At 41.4% G+C, this 15,853-nt stretch overlaps 1 protein-coding gene across 1 annotated transcript in view; it reads right to left on the bottom strand.

Moving 5' to 3' along the window:
* ECEL1 (endothelin converting enzyme like 1) overlaps nt 1–15,853 on the bottom strand; it is a 120,804-nt gene that overhangs the window by 11,940 nt on the left and 93,011 nt on the right. The window contains exons 7-14 of the mRNA XM_068279331.1: nt 15,142–15,364; nt 14,656–14,754; nt 11,675–11,749; nt 9,720–9,823; nt 8,426–8,484; nt 8,258–8,309; nt 5,201–5,268; nt 4,669–4,793 (exon numbers count right to left, since the gene is read on the bottom strand). Coding sequence (XP_068135432.1) covers nt 4,669–4,793; nt 5,201–5,268; nt 8,258–8,309; nt 8,426–8,484; nt 9,720–9,823; nt 11,675–11,749; nt 14,656–14,754; nt 15,142–15,364 — 805 coding nt within the window. The remainder of the gene's footprint in view (nt 1–4,668; nt 4,794–5,200; nt 5,269–8,257; nt 8,310–8,425; nt 8,485–9,719; nt 9,824–11,674; nt 11,750–14,655; nt 14,755–15,141; nt 15,365–15,853) is intronic.

Below are 15,853 nucleotides of genomic sequence, written 5' to 3'. Positions count from 1 at the left end.
TTCCCTCCAATCAGCAGGGAGGGAAGGGATTACAGGCGGGGACTGGAGTTCTGCAGGAGGCGGGGAGAGCAGCAGACTGACACTATAGAGATAAACACAGCCCGCTCTGACAAGCTGTTTGTCAGCAGCGTGGCTGTGATTTATGAGGGATTGCAGAGTGCAGGGGGACCTTAGGGGGGTTTGGGACAGCAACAGAGGCTGGGCTGTATAGGCAGATCCAGCCTCTGTATGCAGATAATATTCTTCAAACCCACCTCGGGTTCTCTTTAAAATACACCTCCACCAAAAGATGATAATTCAGTCGTAGGTAGTGAGTTCAATCAATCATTACTTTTTTAATTTGTAAACATAAATGGTGACATTTCTCTGCAGTAGTTTGTGACTTTGATTGATAAGGAAAATACTAAAGGAGTCATTCTCTTATGGCTAATTTTCCAAAGTATTTGTTTTACTATATTATTCAGAATTCTGCTGGGGGTGCATGACATCTTGCAATGGATGTGGCAGTTTTTTAAAAAACCCTGGGAATATTTTATCCCAGGAGGACATAGGAAATAGATGACGCTGAAATATGAATCAGATGCTTTACCTGCAATATTTTCATAAATTGCTAACTGATGCAAGGATATATGCTGTGTACATGATATAAGTCCCTGGGTTTTTGTGGCTACATACATTACATTACAAGTAATCTACGACTAGACATGATATCTGGCTCCTAAGTATGCCCTAATAATAGAATGTATTTAGCTATTTAATGAGAAATGATGCTGCAGAGCCAAGAATGAAATATTTGCCTTCATGACTGAGAAGCAATTAAGATACATTCTTTTTGTCGCATTCCTTCATCTTACCAGCCTTTGTAATCAGTCCTTTGTTAAAAGTAGGTTCATAGTTATAGCACATTACTGAAAAGTAGCAAATTCACAGCAAGTCCAGAATCCCACAAAGAGATGGGAAAAGAGAAGTGATATAAATGCAACACACTGTATAGTGCTTCCTGCAATAAAGACATTTTAAAATGATAGGAGATGAGAACATACCAACTATCACCAATCTCCACTGATTGTTTATTCTCTTATATATTACAAATATTAATGGAAAAAGTCAACAAGTTGACTTTAACTTACCTAGGGATTTTTCCATCCCCACGCCGTTTTTGAAGTCCTTCTGAAGTCACTCCCAACTAAAGTCTGCACCTTCTTTTCATGTTCTGAGCATACACAGTTCATTAAGACTTGTGACTGCACATGTGCAAAACTCTCCCAGCAATGGGAGCATGAAGGAGGAGGAGCATGGCCGGGACAGCGCATGCAATGTAATGCTTGGCTCAGCCCATTGCACACTTTAGTTGGGGTGACAGCAGAACAAATGGTGAAGGGTGTTGGAACATTGTTTTTATGTTTTTCAGAACTATGGTCTTGATAATTTGGTCTGAAAAAAATGCAATGACAGTTTGTGATGATTTGCTCAGCTGCCTGTGCAGGCAGCCAGCCTTTTGACCATTGTGTAGGTTTGCATGCTGCAGGACTCTAGAAAGAACAGCTTCTGTCAGTTTTGCAGCTTGTGCTTGCAGAGAAATTTGCATACGTTGTCATGCAAATTGTCTGGCCACACTCATTGGAGGCGTGTACTATAAGTACTATGTCTTTCCCACAATGCTTGGCTGTTCATAAGGATTTCGTCCTATGTAACACTCCTGGTGGGGTGTCAGCCTTGCTCTCTGTTTGAACATCAGCTTAGAGTAATTCCTAAATCTGCGCTAGGCAGATTTCCCTAGTGCTGTTAGGATTGTATTATTTGTATTGCCTGTTCTGTCTTGTCTTGCCTGTTTGCCATTGTCCTGTCCCTATGGTGGTTGACAGGAAATGGTTCTGATCTCTGTTCTTGGAGTATAGCTGGTGCAGCGGTTGCTACCAGCTATCTCTTCTGTTCTGTCTCCTGGGATCGCACTAGCTACTTTTTGCTAGCGCTGGGGATCCTTCTGTTCTGTCTCCTGGGATCGCGCTAGCTACTTTTCGCTAGCACTGGGGATCCTTCTGTTCTGTCTTCTGGGATCGCGCTGGCCACTTTTCGCTGGCGCTGGGGATCCTTCTGTTCTGCTACTCTGTACTTGGATCGCGCTAGGCACTTTTCGCTAGTGCTGTGGATCCTATCTCTCGCTTGTCCCTGTTTTCGTGTGTCTGTCTGCTACGCTTGCTGGAGGCTCGGTGAGGTAACCGTTAAGCAAGCGCTCGCGTCCTCTGTTTTATGTTTGTCTGTTAATGGTTAGTTAGGCGTGCTTGTCTCTATTGTGCTTATCACGTGGAGACCGCGCATAACCGCGGTGATCCTGTCACAATCTGCATCTGCTGGTAAATTCATGCATGAACTACCTTTGTTTCACCAGTAGATGTCACCAGCCTCCTCTGTGAATTTGCAACCTGAACTTTCCTCTGCCCAACAGCAGAAGGCGGACTTTCCAGATTGTATGTCTCCACAGACAGGGAGGAGGCCTGGACTGTCACATGGTCTCTCAGCATGGCATTTAAGCCACACCTGAACATTCACTAGTTGCTAGCTCTTTGTTCCTGGTTCTAGCCATCCTGCCCCGAGTTCCCTGTTCCTGGTATATTATATTTCCTAGTTCCTTGATTCCATGCTCTATTGATCTCCCGTGTTGACCTTGTACTTTGTATTACTGACTATTCTTTGCCTAGCGATTACTGTACTGTTTGATCTCCTGTTGATGACCTATGCTTGCTGACCATCCGTGTGTCTCCTCCTCGAGTGTGCATCTTGTACTTGTATATATTTCTGTGTTTATATTGTGGATAATATTCTGGTTCCAGGGTCAGTGTGCACACAGTTATATACACTGGGTCTACTCTGCATAAATCGCCTTAGGCCCCGTTCACACTTGCGGTTTTTTAAAAACCGGAACGGATGTCCGGACTGCACCGGATGCGGACTGGACCTGATCCGTACGGTTCCTATCCGGATCCGTTCCGGATCCGGTCCGTTTGTATCCGTTTTCCGTGCGGTATGAACACGGTTGCGGTCCGGATCCGTTTGAGATAACAAGCTGTATAATAATACCTGGGGTCTGGGAGGTCGTCAGAAGCTCTGGGGTCGTTGTAGGGCCTCACCTCCTCGTTATCAGACGTATCGGACATGTTGCTGCCGGGGAGCTCCAGCGTGAGGTCGCTGCTGCTCCACTCTGTGGGCGCTGGGCCCATGTGTCCCCGTCCAGGATGGCCGCTGTAGCACGGAGGAAGCATGGGAGGTGGGGTGGAGCGTCCATTTTTTTACGGCCAGTGTGTTGTGCGCTCTCCGGTTCTCATTGCTTTGTATTGGCCGGATGCAACAGTCCGGCTCCGCTCCGGATACGTCTGCCGGAGGAGCCAGACCAAAAAATAGCGCATGTTGGATCTTACGCCGGAGTCCGGATCCGGTCCGGCTCCGGTCCGGACGGAACGGACACATGTGAACGGACGCATAGACTTTCATTGCTATGCCGTGCGTCCGTTCCGTCCGTTCCGCATGCGGTCCGGCGATTCCGGACGGCGACCGCTAATGTGAACCGGCCTTATGCAGAGAGGTCCTTGTATATACCCTGATTCTTATACATTTGTATGCTTATTGAATACGTCCGCCGGTATCACCGTTGCTGTGTATATATGCTATATGAATATATCTGCTTGTATTAATGCTGCAGTGTATGTAGGCCTGTTAAATACTTTGCCTGCAAGTCAATGCTTATTGTTTCTGTGCATGAGGGTAATGCACAGCATTACTTTATTTTCATTTAATAATAAATCCTTATTATTCATTTACTCCTGGTTTGTCAGTGTCAGTCCTTTCCTAACAGTGACATTTCTGCCTGGTTGCGGGTTTGTGCGTTTGCTTATGTTTTGCTCCAGGGACAGCGCACAAACTCCATGCAAAATGTAACAGATTCTGACTACATTGGTGTGCTGATATATTGCTATAGGACTTCTGGAGTGACATTGCCTAAGTCACAATATCAAGCACTCGGCTGCATCATAGAGGTGTGCCCATCCACAAACTTCATTACAGTTGAAGAAAATTTGTCTTGTATGGCTGCTTAATTTTAGTATGATCGATTCATTATTCCGGCGTGAGCTTTTTTTTTCTTCACATTTCCAAGAATGTGCAAAAGATCTCTCTCAATACATGGGAACAACAGAAGGCAAACATGTCTTCATGTAGGCATGGTGGTGCAGTGGGTAGCACTCTTGCCTTGCAGCTCTGGGTTCCTGGTTTGAGTTTGGCCAGGCAATTGGTTTCCCCTAAACTGACTATGATAGATACCTATTGCTATGTTAGAGGATTAGATTGCGAGCCCCTCTGCATGAGTTAGTGACAAGGCACGGTGTAAAGTTCTGCAGAAGATGTCAGCACTAAATAAATAAAATAAATAAATCTAACATTGCATTCTACGAGACATTAGGAGATTGAGGCTAATAGTTCAATAGATATTAAAGGAATCACTATAGACTTGTTTGTATCAATGCGTAGCACATTTTTGAGCAAGATATAAATATACAGTATACCTAAAACAGATATACATACATTTTTAATAATGTTCTGGTATGTGCAAATTGTGCGTGAACCATAGAAATATTTTGCAGTACAGTATGTTGGTAAACACCAGGGATTACTCACACGCTGGTTGTAAACGGTGAAGTTTTCATATAGGTCCACAATGCACTCTGCTTTCTTGAGGAATCTGCGGTAAGACTCTTCTGTCCACCAGTGAATGAGGTTCCCATATGGGTCATACTGACCTCCTGCAGAATTGGAACACAATTAACAGTGAAGACTAGGATGTGATACAGAGGAAAGCTACTAAATACTTTGTGTAGTTTTGTATCAGTGTGTGACTATCACGTTTGTGTTTACACATATTAATGTCTATAGCCTCAATTCACGGAGCATTATCAAACGTTTATCAAACACTTTATCAAACGTTTGATAATTTACCTCATGGGTAAAATCTCACTAAGGTGTTATATATTTGTTGAACGTTTTATCGGTAAAACATTCAATAAATATATAACACCTTAGTGAATTTAAAATGAGATTTTACCCATGAGGTAAATTATCAAACGTTTGATAAAGTGTTTGATAAACATTTGATAATGCTCCGTGAATTGAGGCCTATGTCACTAAATACAAGATAAAGAAAGATACGTACCCCAGTCATCATAACCATGTGTGAGTTCATGTCCAATAATGGTCCCTATACCTCCAAAGTTTAATGACCTACAGAGAAAAAGACATTTATCGTGGAAATGATTATTGCTAATAATATCTTAATTTAGAAAGTGCTAACATAGTATGCAGCACTGTATAATACACAAAATAGTGATGTAACAATAAACAATGGTGTGCAGATTGCAATGTAGGGATAAATATAGCAGACGAGTCACTGAGTCCATTTAGTGGTAAAGAAGAGCACACCGGGACAAGACAAGACAAAGAACATTTATATCACTCTTTTCTCCTGGTGGTCTCTAAGCACCAGAGCTGCAGCCACTGGGAAACGCTCTATAGGCACTAGCAGTGCTGGCTTACTGAGCAGGAAGTGCCATTATGCGAACCCTGATCTCCTCTGTCAGAGGCAGAGCTCCAGTACACTATCCAGCCACTGTAAGGGAAGAGGGACTTCTAGGAAAGAGGGCCTGCCAAATAATCTTACATTTGAAAGGGTGGAAGAGTGGAACACTTGATGGCGGTTGCAGATAAATCTGGAAGGGGGGGGGGGGGAGGAAATTGGAGCTATGAAGATGGTGGGTAGGCTATCATAAACATATGGGTCCTTAAGGCCTGCTTGAGTGAGTTGAAGGTGGGGGTGACTCTGTTGGGATCCTTTCTATAATGGCAGATTGTAATCTTGCAAGGGCAGGGCTCTCTCACCGTTTTGTGTCTTGGAATTAGTTATTCATCTCATAGCTTGCACTCTGTTATACACTTTATTCATCATGTGACATCTGTCATTGTAACCACCATTTCTGCATGTTGTACCAGTTTCCATATTTGATGTATATCATTGTCTGTATCATTATGTACCCCTTGTTTGTTTTCCTACTTTGTACAGCGCCATGGAATATGTTGGAGCTTTATAAATAAATAATAATAATTGGTATATTGGTCATCTCTACAAAACAACCCCACTTTTCACCTACAAATAAGCCATTTAAGCCCTACAGTCTGTAGAACACGGTGAGAGACAGAGTACGTACATTGAAAAGCGCTACATGCTAATTCAAGTACGGCATGGAATGAAAATAAAATGTATAAATAAATTTACTGATATTCTATTACTTACAGTAATTCATATAGCGAAATATCAGTAATATTTGCTGATATTTCACTATGACTTAACCTCTATCTTTTCTCACACCGAAACCCCCTAGTGGGTGCCTAATCTTAACCTCCCCTTGGTGGTGCCTAACCTTAACATGTCCATTCTCGTTGGGAGACTAACCTGACCTGCCCTATGGGCGCCTAACCTTAATGCCCCCAGTGGGCAACGAATCTTAACCCCTCTAACCTTAACTTCCTTCCTGCCTTTGGCCCACCGACCCTAAACCCCCCAGACAAATGTGGGCCCTCTAAATTTGTTCACGCTCCTTTTAGTTGTTCCGGACAGAGTGCCTTTAGGAAAAAGAGAGGTCCAGATCAATTAACAGGAGTAGACCAGAGGGATACTTACTGGGGATCTTAGTACAAACTTCTTTTTCCCAGGGGTACATTTTTATATTTTCCCCAGCATTTACGCTATGCTATAGTTCACTATCAACTACTTGTATAACTCATCAGATAGTTTACAATTATTAGAAGTAATTAGGTGGCTCTGTTCCCAAAGCAAGAAGTATTGTATTGTGTAATGTTCTGAAGTCCTTCATATGGCCACTTGGCGGCAGCCTTTCCTTCAAAATGGAAACTATTCATACTGTATGCACTGTAGTTTGAGCAGTTTATATACAGGCCATACAACAAATGTACACAGGGACTGAAAATGTTGTTGATACATCTCTGTCATTCTGGCTTCTCACCACATTTATAAAGTAATGAAAAAAATCTCCATTCTAAGCTTTTCCATACTATAAGGTTTTATAATTCTGGTCTGTCTCCATATTTACCCTTTCCATTTTAAGATTGTATTCTCAATGGATAACCAAAAGTTCACTTACACATTAGTCATTGTCTAGGTTAAGAAAGTTTGTGCTTATTAAAACACAAAGCTCAATACAGAATGTTACATATGTTCACATTTATTATACATTTAGCGCCTGTGTTTACATTTATTTATTACATTTGCTTACATTTATGATACATTTAGCGCCTCTCTTTACATGCGTTATACATTTAGTGGCTGTGCTTTTATTCTTAACTTCTGTGATGGGGTATATGAAAAGCTTTTTGTTTTTTTCACCTATTGCTGTCGAATATGTTGGTTGGCCACTTGCATTCTTCCAAAGGAGACTAGGTAGGGCAATAATTGGCAACACCACTTGTTTGGGGCACTAGAGGTGTCAAAGAGCTCAGTGCCTGTCAATAAGGAATTTGTGGCATCTACAAAGCTGGGGGGCATGCAAGATCTAGTATCAGTGCATTACTGGACTGCAAGTGCGATGCATAGTGAGTGGGTTGTACTTATATATACAGATTTCAAATGTTAAAACCGTTCTGTAACTTTCTATTGTATCACTAGCAGTTAAAGGGGCACTATGGCAAAAAATTGTAAAATGTAAAATATGTGCATAGGCAATAAGAAGTGCATTTTTCCCAGAGTAAAATGAGCCATAAATTCTTTTTCTCCTATGTTGCTGTCACTTACGGTAGGTAGTAGAATTCTGACAGAAGCGACAGGTTTTGGACTAGTCCATCTCTTCATAGGGGATTCTCAGCAAGGCTTTTATTCTTTATAAAGATATTCCCTAAAAAGGATTTAAACAATGATGCGGGCCAGCTTCACCTGCTCGTTACACAGTTTTTTGGCAGTTGGACAGACATTTTTGAAAATAAATAGATCTCTGAGAATCCCCTATGAAGAGATGGACTAGTCCAAAACCTGTCACTTCTGTCAGATTTTTATGGCTCATTTTACTCTGGAAAAAAACATACTTCTTATTTGTATATGTTTGCATATACTTTAAATTTTACAATTTTTCACCATAGTGCCCCTTTAACAATCAAGGTTGTAGACTTCTAATTTGTGTTCAGCTTTAGACTGGGTAAGACTTACTGTGGAAAATCCGGATCGTATAGTGTGGGCTGTAGAATTCCAGCAGGAAATACTGTAGATGCAGAAGTCAGAACAAGTCAGAATAGTTTTAAATTGAAGGCAGTGGTAATAGACAATATATTGGTTAGTGTTACCAACACTGGTTCTCAGAGAGCACTAACATCTCACCCATTTGGTTTTTGTTGGGAAGATAGTAGGCATTCAATGCCTGTGGAGGAAGCAGCCACCTGTGAAGGACAGAAAGCGTACATCAGTATATGAGCTTTTATTACTCATACACATATGTGATTACATGATGGGATGTATAAGGGTCCTTTTACACAATATCAGTTGTTGTCAGTTCTAACTGAAAGGACAAATGATTTTAAAAGTAATGTCCATGTTTCCCTATGGCTCAGTTCACACTATATGCATTTTAACTGAAAGCTTTTTCACAATGCACTGCTATGGAAAGTTAAAACGCATCAGTGTTTCAGTGCAGTGTAAAAGAGGTATTAGGCTTAGCTGTTACTTTTCTTAAAGTATATGCAATTGCATCCCTGATTAGTCAGTGCCTGAGCAGCACACACCATACACTGCATAATGGTAATAGGGTAGGGAATATTTAGAGGTCAGGCACCTTTAGTCATTGCAAGCAGAGCTAAAGGCCCATACACAGCTGTAACTTGGGTTGCCCAAAGCAATAGTTTGTGATAGTTTCAGGTCCCTTTCCAAAGTGTCTGCGTTTGTCCCTCTATGCCCTCAAACCGATCAGTAGTAATCAGGCAATTATAATTTATTGTTATTACTATTTAGTATTTCTATAGCACTGACATCTTTCACAGCGGTTTATAAAGTATATAGTCTTGTCACTAACTGTCCCTCTGAGGGGCTCACAATCTAATCCCTACCATAGTCATATGTCCATTGTAGTCTAGGGCCAATTTTAAGGGGAAGCCAATTAACTTATATGTTTGTTTTTTAAGATACCAGAGTGCCCAGAGGAAACCCATACAGACACGGGGAGCAGTTGTGTAACAATAGGGGCTTCAGCCCCTGCACCCGCGGGGGGGGGTGGGGGGGTGGGGGGGGGGGTGTTTGTGGGTGGAGCCCCTCTGGGGCATGCCCAGGGCCGTTTTGGGGGACAGGAGGGGTTGTAGTATGAGGGGAGAGCATGGCTACCTACTTCGGCAGAGAGAGGACCACTCTCCCCCCCTTCCTCACCTCGGGCTCTTCCCTCAGTGCTACCCCTCCAGCATCAATCATTGGCAGCAGTGGCGGGCAGGAACATATAACTCCATGCATTCCACGCACTGGAGGTCACGCTCTCTAAGTGTCTGACACTACTTCCTGTTTATCAGGAAGTAACATGAGGCACTTACAAATCAGACCTTAGTACTTGTGTACTTTACATTAGAAATGATGGATTGACTGGAAATAAACAACACTTTTACATTTGCAGGTTGAAATCATTCATACATACGCAGATTTGTCAAACTCTTGACGGATCTTCTTTATTGACTGTTTGATGCTAAATCTGATGATGTTCAGAATGTTCTGGAAGTATGTCTTTTCCTGAACTTCAAACTAGAAGAAAAATCTTGCCATGAGTATCAAATCAAATCAAACTAAACCTATATGAAAACGATAGACAAGTCAGAAAAAATGTAAATATACTAGATTCATTGCTAAATGCAAGCACCTGGTTTCATTTCTTAGAGTCTTCCACAGACTAATGATACATTCATTGATTTGATTCCTGGCAGAATTGATCGTCAGAAATCATTGCCTCAATAGGTCAGCTTTATTATACTGTAACTTTGATCAATTCTCAGTGATAATAATCTATTTGAGTAAAAATCTCTGTCGATCATGACAGGAGCACTGGTAGATTCACTAGTGGATTGATGGGCCATAGAATTGTACTGTACGAGTTCTATAGATGTTCAATAGATTTCATGCTGAAATTTACTGAACTATATGCAGTGTGTGGAATGAATAGATCCCACTCTGATCAGATTCAGATCAAAGAGGAATCTATATTTTTTCTATTCTATAAATGTGTGGCTACAGTTACTAGAAAGGGTAAAGGGTAGGGTAGAGGGACAGGAGGCCAGTGAAGGGACTTTTAAAGAGGGGCACCCGAAGAGGAGTTGTGGGAAGAGTGGATGAGCCTGACAGCTGCGTTCATAATGGATTTGAGGGGTCAGAGTCTAGTCTCAGTAAGTCCAGGATAGCATTGCAGTAGTTCAGATTGTAGATGACCAGAGCATGGACATGGAGTTTGGTGGTGTAATGGGTTAAGTAGGGGTACATGTTGGTAGTGTTGCAGATGGCAGGACCTGGACATGTCCTGGATGTGTGGGGGGTAAAGGAGAGTGCTGAGTCAAGGGACGCACCCAGGCAGCAGGTTTGAGGGATAGGGTGGATGGACATGTTGTTGATCACAATTGAGATGTCAAGGAGTGGGAAGATAATAGGTCCAGTCTTTTCCTGGTTGAGTTTCAAAAATCTGTCAGACATCCGGGTGGAGATGGCTGTTGGCAGACAGACAGGCAGTACAGTGAGAAGAATAGGGGGCCTAGGAAACAGCCATTAAGGACTCCAACATTGTGTTGGGGGGCTGGTGAAGAGGGATGAGGATCTATTAAAGTAGGTCTGGAAAGAGCAGTAAGAGGGGTAGGAAGAAAACCTGGTAAGGGCTGAGCCACGGATACCAACTAAGTGTAGGTTTTGGAGCAGGAGGGAACGATCAATGGTGTCAAAGGCAGAGGAGAGGTCCAGGAAAAAAAAGGATGGGATAGTGGTTGTTTGAGTTGTTTGGTTTGCTGACCTTAGTATGTACTGTCTCTGTGGAGTGGGTGGGATGGGGTGAATGGGGTCAAATAAGGCAATAGAGTTTAGAAAATGGGCAGTCATTTGCAAACCAGACATTTGAGGAGTTTGGATGTGAAAATAATGAGATAAATTGAGTGGTAGCTGGAGGGTAGGGACGGATTAGGTGACTTTTTTCAGCAATAGGTGAACGATGGCCTGCATGAAGGTAGAGGGGAAAATTCCAGTGGAGGGGAGAGGTTGAACAGAGTGGATATTGCTGGGGCCATGGCAGAGGGGAAGGGGCAGAGCAGGTCTGAAGGAATGCATTGTTAATAGAAGAGCTGATACAACACAGTAGCAAATAATCCTGTGTCCCAAACATGTTTTTAAACAAGTTGCTGGAATCAAATTCAAAATGTTTTTTAGATTTTTCAATAAAAAAAATGTTACAAAAGCTGCTATATTGTGTTTGTACTCATTTTAATTAGAGAAAGAATTAACATGAATTGCACATTATTGCATTCTGCTTTTATGCACTTTTTTTTCTACAGCAGCACAACTTTTTTTCGGGGGACAATGAGATTGTGGAAGAATACATTCCCTTCAAACAAGGAAACTTACTTCATACTCTTTATCCATGGCTCCCGGCTTCAGAAGAGCATCTGGGTACCCAATCATCACCATCATGTGTTTTAGCTGTAAAGAGAAATTGTTAGGGTAGTTGACAGCAACGATATCAGCATCTTGTTGAATCCATGCCAAGAAGAATATCGGCTGTGATCACAGAGCTAATGGTGGACCGACTTGTTATTAGTGGGTGTCTCTAATTTTCAGTGTAGAATTAACAAATGAATGTCTTTTTCTCTGGGACACCTCCACGCACTGTAACATTGTGAACAAACAGGCTGGAAGGTCATCATATGGGAAATGGTCAAGCAGAAAAAGAGGAGAATAATGCTGGGAATACACGGCTGGATTTTCGAGCACGATTCCGCGTCCGAACGTTTTTCGTGCTCGATTCTGCGGGGGATTCTCTTATCTTTTGCTCATCTTTCTTATCTTTTTCCATTGTCTCCCGTTCAGAATCGAGCGTGGAAATGATCGGGCGGGAGATCGGACGTGTCGGAAATTATCAATCAAGCCATCTAAATGGCTCTAAATCGAGCCGTGTATTCCCAGCATAAGACAATTCTGCAGCTTTATCAGTGTTAGAGAGGGAGGAACCAGGAGTGAAACATTTATGGCAAGTATGCATTTTAATGCAAACATTGCTCCCTTTCAGTGGCAGTACCATATTTAGAGTCCAATTCACTGATTCCCGTAACTTTTCTCCAAGGTTATAATCTTCCACTTACTGTTTAGCACTCTGCAATTGAAAAAGTACCAAAAAGTCGGTGAAAACATTCTGTCTAAATTAATCCGACTATTTTCTTGCTGGCTGGTGGCTTAAAAGGCTTAAAAAGCATTTTATTTGTAAGTTGAAAATATCATCCAAGAGAAAAAGTGAATTGGATTGGGCTCAATGTATTTTCAATGCCACTTTACATGCACCGTTTCATTTTGAGTGGGATTTTATGAAGCAGTGTAGATTTGCATTGTATTTGGTTTTAGCAAGCTTTGCTTTGCACTTTTTTTTTTTTCAAATAACTGCACCCTATAATTCCTGGAATTCTAACTCCACTACCCAGAAAACAGCTAGGGCATATATGTTTACAACAGATGTGTTTGCTTGGGGAGCAGGAAACTGCTCTGAGGACATCTTAAAAATGGCCCTTTCCAAGGATTACTAAGTTATTGTTTCTTCGGAAGACAAAAAATAGGCGCACTGAGTAATACAAGTACACTTATCCTTTAAATACCCTCCAGGTGAACTTTAAAAAGTTCTCCCTGTCTCTGACACAATACTTAGATAGAAAATAAGCGTTTATCATTTACTGTAATGTGCGGTAAATTTGTATTTGTTAACGGTATTTATTGGACTTTAGCATAAACACCATATAAAGTGTAAGTTATCACCTTTGCAATTTCCACCTTGTTAGCATTTGTTAAATCTATCTTTAAGGCAATATAAATCTCTATGCAGAAGATACGATTCTGAACCCAATTCAGACTTTAATCAGTATCCCCAACAACCTCAAGTTTATTAGCCTATTATTCAGATGTTTTAAAGCCTGTAACGAACCTAGCTAAATTGAAAGCTTTAGATATTAGCATGGCTGTAGAAATATACCATCATTTGAAAAAGGGATTTTCTTCTAAATGAAAAGAATAATCAGGAATTAAATTTACAATAGTCTGCAAAGCTCTATATCAACATAATTATCCAGACCTGTATAATAGCTTAATCCAATGGGACTCCGCTGTGTAAGAGTGAAATAAATGCCTTACAAGAGTGTTAATACCACAACACAATATAATTGTCCCATAGCAAGCATGCTATCACTTCAGCACAATCACTGGCAATTTACAAGGTGAGTTAGAGACTTCAAGTGAAATAACTCACCTGACTAATGATCACTTTAAAAGAATAATTGCCTTGTTTTCCATACTACGCATGTATAAATAAACTTCTGCTGTGTTAACTTGTTATCATTGTTTAATGATATCAGACATACATGTAGGATTATAGGATTCCAGATACGCGAATGGCCGTCACTGCTCTTGATCTTATTTGCTGGTTATCCCAAATACAAAGGTGCATGAATACACTGTTAGCCATATCTTCTCAGAGGTAGTAGTTGATCAGGGAAGAAAGAATTTCCTTATCTCTCTTATCCCCTCTCGGGAAGGTGGCATTGAATATATATTCTGCTACCCATGCCTGCCCATTGCTCGATGTAAACGTGTGTGTCCAGCTTAGATATTTATTGAGGGCTCTGTAGTACTTGGAAAACTGTTAGGTCAGATCAGGCCTATGTACCCAGCAAAGGTTCCATAGATGAAATCTAGCACAGCGTCAGCCTTTTTAGATCAAATTGTCTTACTAAATCTTTGATTGCTTCTGGTGTGACAACAGCTTATGTGGATTAAAATGTTGGACAAAGTTTGACACTTAGATCCTTTGCTACCATGCTGTGCTGTGTGATATCTTTATTAAAAATCAAAAGTGTGAGTTGCTAGTGTGGAGGAGTATGCCCAGACCGATCAAAAAGCACATTAATATAACAAAATTAAAACATGTTGTTATTACCCTGGCGCAAATGTAGTGGGGCAGAGCTACAGTGTGCAACTTGGAGCCCGCCCAGACACCACCCACCACCACCACTGATGGCGAGCTGCCTATTTAATCAAGTGCAAGGAGGTAGAGGCCCAGCCAGATCCCCCCCCCCCACACACACTACAGGATTCTCTTTATTACTCACATCCCCCTCCGCACACTGGGAAAAAGTAAGAGCTGGGGGGACCTGGGTGATCGAGAAAATGGATTGGAAAGGGGTAATGTTTAAAACTTTTTATTCAAGTGTATCATGTTACATGAAACCAGAACATATGATAATTAAACAAGAAAACATGAAACATGAAGAAAATCTAAAGAAAAAAAGAAAAATAATCTCCCATGCTTGGCATTCAGAGGAGGTTGTTTACTGTAAAGATAGGCTCACCTTTGTTCTTGCAGCTTCCTTGGTCTCTATGTCCATCCAGTCTAATTCATCTAACCTTTGATCAAGTATATGTTTGATATCCTCAACGACCTGTTGCACCTGCAAAAACACAAAACCATTCAACACAGTCTAAGAGCTGTTAAAAGAAAACAAACATTTTGTAAAAGGGTACAGTATAGTCACATCAGCTGGTACTTATTATCTGTGGGAAGTGAATATAGTCTGTAGCCGTTAATGAGCACAGGCTACATGCTAGCAAATGCCTGTGGTCATCTCTGGGACTGCAAGTGGACTAATCGGGAGTGACCTCTCTGGTGTCCAACTTCCCTCTGGCCCCACCTTTTGATGTCCCTGTGCCGTAAGTGAATGGAAAAAAGGATGTGCAGCACTACTGACGATAACTGGCTAAATTAAAAATCATATTTTTCCTGGCCAAACTAATCTCTCAATTTTTGACAGTTTATCCCTAGATTTGGTTATCCCTACCTTTGCCTTGCTGATTGAGGAGAAATATTCTTCTACGAAGAGGGCTCCTAGTGCCATTCCAAAGTGTTTATTGGTCTGTGTGAGACATACTTTCACAAGTTCTAGTTGCTTCTCTGAGCCCTCCATCTCTTTGGACAGTTCATGAAGGGCATCACGGAAAGGTGTGGACAGATGTTCACTCAGAACTACCACTAGTCTCCATAGCATGTAATTGTGAAGGACACTGTAGAAAACAGGAAGTGATGAAAGTTATGTATTTATCATGCTGGTACTATGTTGTACAAATGATTTTAATTCACTCGACATAATTTAGTACACCAATATTCTTTCAAACAAGCCAGCTCAGCCCTCCGCATTAAAAATCTTGTAGGGAATGGGCAACCTTCCAGCCTGCGCCTCCGTCTGCCGCAAGGTTAAAGTCTTCATCATAGCGAAAGTTGAAAAGTAAGATGAGTAACTAAGGAATTACAGCGGTCACCAGGGGTTTGAGGGGGTGGAGGATTTTGGGCACATGCTTAGAGATTTATTTTCCAGCACCCTTTGAGCTTGCTATTTGGCAAATGTAAGCCTCAAATTGTTCTTTACATTTTTAATCCTAGTAATTGAAATGAATCTTGTGTAATCTTCTGGCTTTTAATGAACTAATCCTCCAGGACGCTCATCATACAATCCCTTTATTCGCTGCAATACAGACAGCTCAGTATGCAGAAAA

The sequence above is a fragment of the Hyperolius riggenbachi genome, chromosome 4, assembly GCF_040937935.1.
Source record: "Hyperolius riggenbachi isolate aHypRig1 chromosome 4, aHypRig1.pri, whole genome shotgun sequence".
In the NCBI taxonomy this organism is placed as follows: Eukaryota; Metazoa; Chordata; class Amphibia; order Anura; family Hyperoliidae; genus Hyperolius; species Hyperolius riggenbachi.
The sequence above is the reverse complement of the archived record's forward strand: the minus strand, read 5'-3'. Positions and strand labels throughout refer to the sequence as shown.